This window comes from Brachionichthys hirsutus, chromosome 12 (assembly GCF_040956055.1).
Source record: "Brachionichthys hirsutus isolate HB-005 chromosome 12, CSIRO-AGI_Bhir_v1, whole genome shotgun sequence".
Classification (NCBI taxonomy): domain Eukaryota; kingdom Metazoa; phylum Chordata; class Actinopteri; order Lophiiformes; family Brachionichthyidae; genus Brachionichthys; species Brachionichthys hirsutus.
Window position 1 is genome coordinate 12,922,785 of NC_090908.1, and position 10,666 is coordinate 12,933,450.

The following is a 10,666-nucleotide window of genomic DNA, read 5'->3' on the forward strand; positions in this document are numbered from 1 at the left end:
GCTCGCGTGGCACTTATTATTTAGCGATAGGACAGGACACTCGGAACCCCTCGGAAGGCATTTATTTATACAAGTGCTATTCAGGGTGTGCGTTTCAGTTTCTGCGGCGACCCGCGGGGGGTCCGCGGGCCCGCTTCGAGCAGGCAGTCCTCAGTGCACCTCTTCACCTGGTTGCAGCACCCTCAGGCCCGGCGGCGGCGGCGGCGGCCTGTGGAGGGTTTAATCCTGCCGCCGCTTTAATTCCACCAGAGAGGACAGTCAGACTGCGTCTGTCGGCGGCGTCGGGAAGTGCTGGTGTTCTGACTCGTATCAGCTGATCAATTGTCAGTGCTTTATAAAAACAATGTGCTTAAAGTACTGGAGAAGGTTTGGAACCGGGGGGGGGAGGGGGCGCCAGAGTCCCCGGGCCGGTCCCGTCGCTGTTCCTTTAAGAGCTTCATTCAAGAGATGGAGAGCCATTTTTTTTTTTGACTAGAAATGGCGAACTAGAGCAAAAGTATCATTTGGTGATTCCCGTCTCGTCCCTTGGGACATGTCCCTCTGATAAATACACGCTCGCACGTACGCGTGGACGGACGCCGCCAGCAGTCGGTATAGATATGATGAATATGTGTACCGTACAACAACGTCCTGTTCGTACAAACGGGCCGAGGCGGCGGCGGCGCAGCGGCCTCAGGCGCAGCCGCACTCCTCCACGATCATGTTGGGGACGTCCCGCTTCACGATGTTGTACTCGTCGTCAAAGTACAGCATGGACATGGTGCTGAGTTTGGTGGGGATGCAGCAGGAGTTGACCGAGCCGGGGCTCATCCCCCTCATCCGGTACTGGTTCACCACCGCCGTGTGGAAGGACGAGGCCGAGCCCGGGACGCCCGCCATGTAGGCCGGACAGCTGCCCTCGCAGTAGTTGCCGTAGTAACCGGCCGGCGCGATGATCCAGTCGTTCCAGCCGATAAGACGGAAGTCTATGTAGAACTGCTGCCGGCAGCAGAGCCCGCTGCTGCTGCCGTCGCACTCCAGCCCTCGCTTGCGGATGCGGTGCTTTCCGTCCACCTGCCTCGCCCGCACCACCAGGAAGGGCCGGTGGGACGGCTCGCCCGGGTCCACCAGCACCGGGGCCACGCCGGCCGTGTCGCAGCCCTCACACTGGACCTCCAGGTCCTGCCTCCGGCTGCCCTTCCCGAACACGGCACGCACCGCCTCCGACAGCGGGAAGGTGTGCCAGCCGCTGCGTTTCAGGTCGACCCGCTTCTCCACCAGAGCCCAGCGGCCCGTTCCACCCCCGCCGCCGCCTCCCCCCGGCCCGCCGTTCGCACCGCTGGAGGCCTCATGGTAGTGGATCTTGACGGTCACCTTCCTGCGGAGGCCCTTCTCAGGACCGGCCGGCAGCATGCGGAAGAAGAGCCACAGGTTGGCCTGGGACACGAACAGGTTCTGGTTGCCCTCGTTGGAGATCAGGAAGTACAGGCCCGTCTTGGGGGACGTGTGTTCGTCTGTTGGGGACAGCAGAGACGGGACCAGGCGTTAAAAAGTGGCTGAACATTCAAAGCGTTCCTTTAACTACCGGATTACAGGAAAACTTAGGAACCAAATTCCCACTCTCTGGTCCAGAGCCGGGATCGTTTCACAAAGGACAGGATGGATTTCTACGAGACTAAACGGATCGGGTCGGACCTGCAGAACTGAACAGGCAGGCAGAGAAAACACACAAAGATATAAGAAGTTAAGAACGCGACATCAAAAGAAAATACATCTTTGATCATTCTTAAATGCATTTCTCTGCTTTTCCGACGCTCCCCAAAACTCCACAGCTCTGCCTTTTTGAGGGTCTTGTTTTCTCCGCTCACGCTCAATCACTGTGTCAGGTGACCTCTCTGGCGGCTGCTGATTGGCCAGCTGTAACAAGTCGGTTCTGGGATCAGGCCCAGTTTCCCCAGGTCCGGCTTTCTGAGCCCAAAAAAGAGAGAGAGGACGAGCGAGGAAGGATGCAAGTGGAAAAGGTGGGAGGGCGGCGGACACGGTGAGGCCCGCCGGGGGTTCACTGAGTTCGCTGTTGGCGCCCCCCTGAACCCCGCCCCCTGAGATCCGCTGGCGCTGCCGCCCGCCATTGAAACGCGAGGCTTTCCAGCAGAAAGCGTGATGAGGCAAAACAGACCGTTTACACGACGCTCGCCGGGCTGGGGCACGATGAAGAGGCCCCGGCGAGTGAAGGCGGCGGCGGGCGCTCGCCGCGGCGGCTCTACCCCACGCCTAATGATGCCTTCCAAACGACCCCGAGCTAACATGAAAGGCTCCCGTTTCAGGAGGTTCGGGTGCGAAGCAGCGCTTTGAACGCAGCTCAGCCACTTTGTTTGCCGACTGATTGGTGGCCATCAAAGACGCCCCCCCCCCCCCCCCCCACCGCCGTGGCGCCGCCAGTCCCTTCCTCCTGCGAGGCCTCGCATTCACACAGGAACCTGTTCAGGGCAGAAATCTGCACACTCCAGCGGATCATCCCAGACCAGTTCCAGGGCCCGGGGGGGGGGGGGGGGGGTCGCTCCACGACGTGTGGGGAGGAATTAGCTCCTTCTGTAAAGACGCCTCAGGGCTACAAGAAGCACTCGACCTTCAGCGCTCAGGTTTCCTACGTGCCTCGACAGCGTCGAGCTCGGAGAGATGGGGCTTGCTCAGTGGCGGTCGAGGGGGGGGGCACCGTTCACCTGTAAACCGGTACCGGTGCTCCTTTGTTAGCGTGAACACGCCAGGTGTAGTTCAGAGGAATCAGCTGCAGAAGCATTAGTTAGCGTGCTGCTAAGGGTCTGGGCTGCTAAAATGCTAAGCTATGGCATGAACCAGAACCGGAGCAGCGCTACCTTCAGGCGCGCTGATGCTAGCTGCATCAGCGCACCTTTGGCCCAGCTGCAGTTTGAAGCACCTTTAGAACGATCACCGCTCAACCTGCAGGACGGATGCTCCTGGAATGCTCCTGGAATGTTCCTGGAATGTTCCTGGAAAGCCGATCCGGGAGTTCAACTTTTATCTAACTGTACAAAAACAGGCGAAAACCGCAGAGGGGGGGTGTCGGGATCGCTGGACGAGCCGCAGACATCCTGGACGGGTGGGCGTCTCCAGCTGCCGCTCCGGGACACGCCGTCCTCGCCGGCCATCACCTCTGGCGTCCTTTTGTACGGATACCAGGAACAACTTGTTCTGTTCACCCAGCGCAGCAAACCGGCCCGGACTCGCCTCGGCTGACCCGGCGTGGGAACGCTGCCGGGACGCCTGGGGGGGGGGCTCTGGTGCACCAGGGAACAGTTCCTCCTATCGGCGAGGAGGTGAAGGAGGTGAAGGAACGCTGCTCCAAGCTGAAGCTCCATTTGAAGTAAACCATCGAAGCGTCCTCGGGGACCGAAACACACTGAACCTGACCCTGCAGGGGGGGGGGGGGTCCAGAACGGCCGTGACTGACAGCCCTTCCTGAAAGAGCCGTGTCCTGAAGTAAACCTGCCAACCCGATCCGGCGGGGGAACCGGGTCGGGGTTGATGACCTCCCATAATGAAGTCTTAATCCTTGGACCGCTCCGAGTTCACCCCGAGGAGCGGCGACCCCTCTTGTGTTGCCCGCTCCGCTCTCGTGGATACGAGACACCGAATCCCTCGGAGTGGACCCACGAGACCGTGTCCGGGGGGGGGGGGATTGGCACCGGCCGAGATAAGAAGCCATGCAGCTCCCGTGGATGACAAGCACGCAGTTAACCCGGCGCCGAGGCTAAACGCCCGCCAACCGCCCCCCCCCCCAGGCTCCCTCATTCCTGGGGGGCTTCGGCGCTCTCTGTAGACCTTGCCTCTGAGCCGTGGCCCGGCTGGCAGGGTCCGGTCTCTGTTGGGGGGGGGGGGGGGGGCTGAGCCAGCTGGCCAGGAGGCAGCAGGGTCCAGGGTCCAGGGACCCGAGCCAGCTCCGGGGTACAACACCCCACAGAGGAGGCGAACCTTTAGACCCCCCCCCCCCCACGGCGACCCTCATGCATTATTCTCGTTTCCTTTGTTTTCTCGGCCCGTCGTCGACGACTCGGCTTCGCCGCCGCTTTTGTTCTGCTGTCATGAACACGCTCAGATCATTCCCACCGGGGGGCGGGGCCATTCAGGCTAATTGTAGCAGCAGGTACAATGGAAACGTGTGCGTGTGTGTGCGTGCGTGTGCGTGTGCGTGTTTTAAGACGTCCCTGCCCGTAATTGCATGTTTTTATTTCTGTTAAATTAACATCTTGCTGTGCTAACCCGCAATTATTGGATTCAGTCAAAATCTTTAGGTGTGTAAACCTGGAGTAAGAGGTGGGGGGGGGGGGTACACATTGTTAGAGGAAGGATAAATGGCCGATTGGGGGGGGGGGGTCATTTCAGGACCTTTACTTTGAGCTCTTTTGCATATTTACTGTGATCTAAATTCTGAAGCCCTTTAATCTCAGATGAATGAAATCCCGTCTGTGAAGGACGTGAACGCGCCTGAGCAGGTTCACGCGGGATGGATCATTGATCGTTGATCATTGATCATTGATTATTACCTGATTCGGCGAAGCTGATGATCTCCGAGGTCTCCGCGTGCACCTCGTTGCTGGACGCGGCCTGCCCGTCGAAGCTCGGGATCTCCACCCGGCCGTCCGCGCGCACCTTCCCGGCGTGCAGCCTCCGCAGCGCCGTCACCATGGCGGCCTTCGGGATGGGGTGCGTGATGTTGGGGCGCGCCCGCATCTGGAGCCGGTTCAGGATGTGCCTCTTCACCGCCTCCAAGAAGTCGATGTTCACGCGCTCCGACTGGTCCGGCGCTCTCAGGCCGCAGGACGCGCACGACTCCTCGGGAGATTCCTGCGTGTCCGCGCCGGTCACCGAGCTGAGCGCGCACGCGACTAAACAGGACAGGACCAGCGTGTACGCGCTCATTTTTCTGCACGTTACAGTCCAAGTATAACGGAGGAGACGGGCGAAAGAGTAAAACACGCGCACGGAGCTTTAACGCACAAATTCCTCGAGAACATCCACGCGCGCTCCACAGGTGAGCCTCAGCATATCCACGGGGGCGCGGGTTATAATCCCAGGCGGGCCGTCACAACTCGGATTATCCGCGGAGGGAAAAAGTTCATCTCCGAGGCGCGGACGCGCGTCTTCTTCGGTCCCACTGGAAAACACGCACGAGTTCCACGTCAACTGTCCCGCAGAGACCAACGAACCCCGCGGCTTCTCTTCTCTTCTCTTCTCTTCTTCTTCTTGCGCGCCTGAGTGCGTGCCCGGTGCGCGTGCGGCCACTCGGTGCGTCCTCGGCAAGATGCTGCGCACGGAGACCCTCTCACGACAACGGGGGCTCCGCGCACCCAAAGTTTTTATACGGGAGGCGAAACCACGTGGGGATTTCCACCAACGGCGCGCAAGATTAAGATGATCAGACGCGCGCGTCTCTGACTCCGATGGTTAACGCGCCGGACAGATCAAAGACATGTGAAACTACGTAACTCTGAAATCCGGTTTAAACGAAGCAACTTTACGAAGAACTTCAGAACTAAAGGAATAAATTAAAACATCAAAGAGTGGAAAGAAAAAAACCCCGAAAACATCTGATGGAGAAGAAACAGAGAAAAAGTTGGAGCGTCTGACGATGGACGGATAAACAGCGACATCTAGCGGGGGACACGTGCTATTGCACAGATGATAGACGGGAGAGATCAATAGGTATTTATGGATACACTGAATATGAATGGGTGAATGTATTTATATCTATCTATCACAGATCAATAGGATGCATGTATTTATATCTATCACAGATCAATAGGATTAATGTATTTATATATATCACAGATCAATAGGATTAATGTATTTATATCTATCACAGATCAATAGGATTAATGTATTTATATCTATCTATCTATCACAGATCAATAGGATGAATGTATTTATATCTATCACAGATCGATAGGATTAATGTATTTGTATCTATCACAGATCAATAGGATGAATGTATTTATATCTATCACAGATCAATAGGATGCATGTATTTATATCTATCACAGATCAATAGGATGAATGTATTTATATCTATCTATCACAGATCAATAGGATGAATGTATTTATATCTATCACAGATCAATAGGATTAATGTATTTATATCTATCACAGATCAATAGGATGAATGTATTTATATCTATCACAGATCAATAGGATGAATGTATTTATATCCATCACAGATCAATAGGATGAATGTATTTATATCCATCACAGATCAATAGGATTAATGTATTTATATCTATCACAGATCAATAGGATGAATGTATTTATATCTATCACAGATCAATAGGATGCATGTATTTATATCTATCACAGATCAATAGGATGAATGTATTTATATCTATCTATCTATCACAGATCAATAGGATGAATGTATTTATATCTATCACAGATCAATAGGATTAATGTATTTATATCTATCACAGATCAATAGGATGAATGTATTTATATCTATCACAGATCAATAGGATGAATGTATTTATATCCATCACAGATCAATAGGATGAATGTATTTATATCCATCACAGATCAATAGGATGAATGTATTTATATCCATCACAGATCAATAGGATGAATGTATTTATATCTATCACAGATCAATAGGATTAATGTATTTATATCTATCACAGATCAATAGGATGAATGTATTTATATCTATCTATCACAGATCAATAGGATGAATGTATTTATATATATCACAGATCGATAGGATTAATGTATTTATATCTATCTATCACAGATCAATAGGATGAATGTATTTATATCTATCACAGATCGATAGGATTAATGTATTTATATCTATCACAGATCAATAGGATGAATGTATTTATATCTATCTATCACAGATCAATAGGATGAATGTATTTATATCTATCACAGATCAATAGGATGAATGTATTTATATCTATCTATCACAGATCAATAGGATGAATGTATTCATATCTATCTATCACAGATCAATAGGATGAATGTATTCATATCTATCACAGATCAATAGGATTAATGTATTTATATCTATCACAGATCAATAGGATGAATGTATTTATATCTATCTATCACAGATCAATAGGATGAATGTATTCATATCTATCACAGATCAATAGGATTAATGTATTTATATCTATCACAGATCAATAGGATGAATGTATTTATATCTATCTATCACAGATCAATAGGATGAATGTATTTATATCTATCTATCTATCACAGATCAATAGGATGAATGTATTTATATCTATAACAGATCAATAGGATTAATGTATTTATATCTATCACAGATCAATAGGATGAATGTATTTATATCCCTCACAGATCAATAGGATGAATGTATTTATATCTATCACAGATCGATAGGATTAATGTATTTATATCTATCACAGATCAATAGGATGAATGTATTTATATCTATCACAGATCAATAGGATGCATGTATTTATATCTATCACAGATCAATAGGATGAATGTATTTATATCTATCTATCTATCACAGATCAATAGGATGCATGTATTTATATCTATCACAGATCAATAGGATGAATGTATTTATATCTATCACAGATCAATAGGATGAATGTATTTATATCTATCTATCTCACAGATCAATAGGATGAATGTATTTATATCTATCACAGATCAATAGGATCAATGTATTTATATCTATCACAGATCAATAGGATGAATGTATTTATATCCATCACAGATCAATAGGATGAATGTATTTATATCCATCACAGATCAATAGGATGAATGTATTTATATCTATCACAGATCAATAGGATTAATGTATTTATATCTATCACAGATCAATAGGATGAATGTATTTATATCTATCACAGATCGATAGGATTAATGTATTTATATCTATCACAGATCAATAGGATGAATGTATTTATATCTATCACAGATCAATAGGATGAATGTATTTATATCTATCTATCACAGATCAATAGGATGAATGTATTCATATCTATCACAGATCAATAGGATTAATGTATTTATATCTATCACAGATCAATAGGATGAATGTATTTATATCTATCTATCACAGATCAATAGGATTAATGTATTTATATCTATCACAGATCAATAGGATGAATGTATTTATATCTATCTATCTATCTATCACAGATCAATAGGATGAATGTATTTATATCTATCTATCTATCTATCACAGATCAATAGGATGAATGTATTTATATCTATCACAGATCGATAGGATTAATGTATTTATATCTATCTATCTATCACAGATCGATAGGATTAATGTATTTATATCTATCTATCTATCACAGATCAATAGGATGAATGTATTTATATCTATCACAGATCGATAGGATTAATGTATTTATATCTATCACAGATCAATAGGATGAATGTATTTATATCTATATATCTATCACAGATCAATAGGATGAATGTATTTATATCTATCACAGATCAATAGGATGAATGTATTTATATCTATCTATCACAGATCAATAGGATGAATGTATTCATATCTATCACAGATCAATAGGATTAATGTATTTATATCTATCACAGATCAATAGGATGAATGTATTTATATCTATCTATCACAGATCAATAGGATGAATGTATTCATATCTATCACAGATCGATAGGATTAATGTATTTATATCTATCACAGATCAATAGGATGAATGTATTTATATCTATCTATCTATCACAGATCAATAGGATGAATGTATTTATATCTATCTATCACAGATCAATAGGATGAATGTATTCATATCTATCTATCACAGATCAATAGGATGAATGTATTCATATCTATCACAGATCAATAGGATTAATGTATTTATATCTATCACAGATCAATAGGATGAATGTATTTATATCTATCTATCACAGATCAATAGGATGAATGTATTCATATCTATCACAGATCAATAGGATTAATGTATTTATATCTATCACAGATCAATAGGATGAATGTATTTATATCTATCTATCACAGATCAATAGGATGAATGTATTTATATCTATCTATCTATCACAGATCAATAGGATGAATGTATTTATATCTATCACAGATCAATAGGATTAATGTATTTATATCTATCACAGATCAATAGGATGAATGTATTTATATCCCTCACAGATCAATAGGATGAATGTATTTATATCTATCACAGATCGATAGGATTAATGTATTTATATCTATCACAGATCAATAGGATTAATGTATTTATATCTATCTATCTATCTATCACAGATCAATAGGATGAATGTATTTATATCTATCACAGATCGATAGGATTAATGTATTTATATCTATCACAGATCAATAGGATGAATGTATTTATATCCCTCACAGATCAATAGGATGAATGTATTTATATCTATCACAGATCGATAGGATTAATGTATTTATATCTATCACAGATCAATAGGATTAATGTATTTATATCTATCTATCTATCTATCACAGATCAATAGGATGAATGTATTTATATCTATCACAGGTCGATAGGATTAATGTATTTATATCTATCACAGATCAATAGGATGAATGTATTTATATCTATCACAGATCAATAGGATGCATGTATTTATATCTATCACAGATCAATAGGATGAATGTATTTATATCTATCTATCACAGATCAATAGGATGCATGTATTTATATCTATCACAGATCAATAGGATGAATGTATTTATATCTATCACAGATCAATAGGATGAATGTATTTATATCTATCTATCTATCTATCACAGATCAATAGGATGAATGTATTTATATCTATCACAGATCGATAGGATTAATGTATTTATATCTATCTATCTATCACAGATCGATAGGATTAATGTATTTATATCTATCTATCTATCACAGATCAATAGGATTAATGTATTTATATCTATCACAGATCGATAGGATTAATGTATTTATATCTATCACAGATCAATAGGATGAATGTATTTATATCTATCACAGATCAATAGGATGAATGTATTTATATCTATCACAGATCAATAGGATGAATGTATTTATATCTATCTATCACAGATCAATAGGATGAATGTATTCATATCTATCACAGATCAATAGGATTAATGTATTTATATCTATCACAGATCAATAGGATGAATGTATTTATATCTATCTATCACAGATCAATAGGATTAATGTATTTATATCTATCACAGATCAATAGGATGAATGTATTTATATCTATCTATCACAGATCAATAGGATTCATGTATTTATATCTATCACAGATCAATAGGATGAATGTATTTATATCTATCACAGATCAATAGGATGAATGTATTTATATCTATCTATCTATCTATCACAGATCGATAGGATGAATGTATTTATATCTATCACAGATCGATAGGATTAATGTATTTATATCTATCACAGATCAATAGGATGAATGTATTTATATCTATATATCTATCACAGATCAATAGGATGAATGTATTTATATCTATCTATCACAGATCAATAGGATGAATGTATTCATATCTATCACAGATCAATAGGATTAATGTATTTATATCTATCACAGATCAATAGGATGAATGTATTTATATCTATCTATCACAGATCAATAGGATGAATGTATTCATATCTATCACAGATCGATAGGATTAATGTATTTA

General features: G+C 44.1%; 1 protein-coding gene across 1 annotated transcript; it reads right to left on the reverse strand.

Moving 5' to 3' along the window:
* Positions 1 to 672: 672 nt before the first annotated feature.
* On the reverse strand, positions 673 to 4,917 carry inhbb (inhibin subunit beta B). Its single transcript, XM_068746204.1, has 2 exons — positions 4,542 to 4,917; positions 673 to 1,493 (listed from the first exon to the last, which is right to left on the reverse strand). The coding sequence occupies exons 1-2, from the start codon at positions 4,915 to 4,917 to the stop codon at positions 673 to 675; spliced, it is 1,197 nt and encodes a 398-aa protein (XP_068602305.1).
* Positions 4,918 to 10,666: the final 5,749 nt, after the last annotated feature.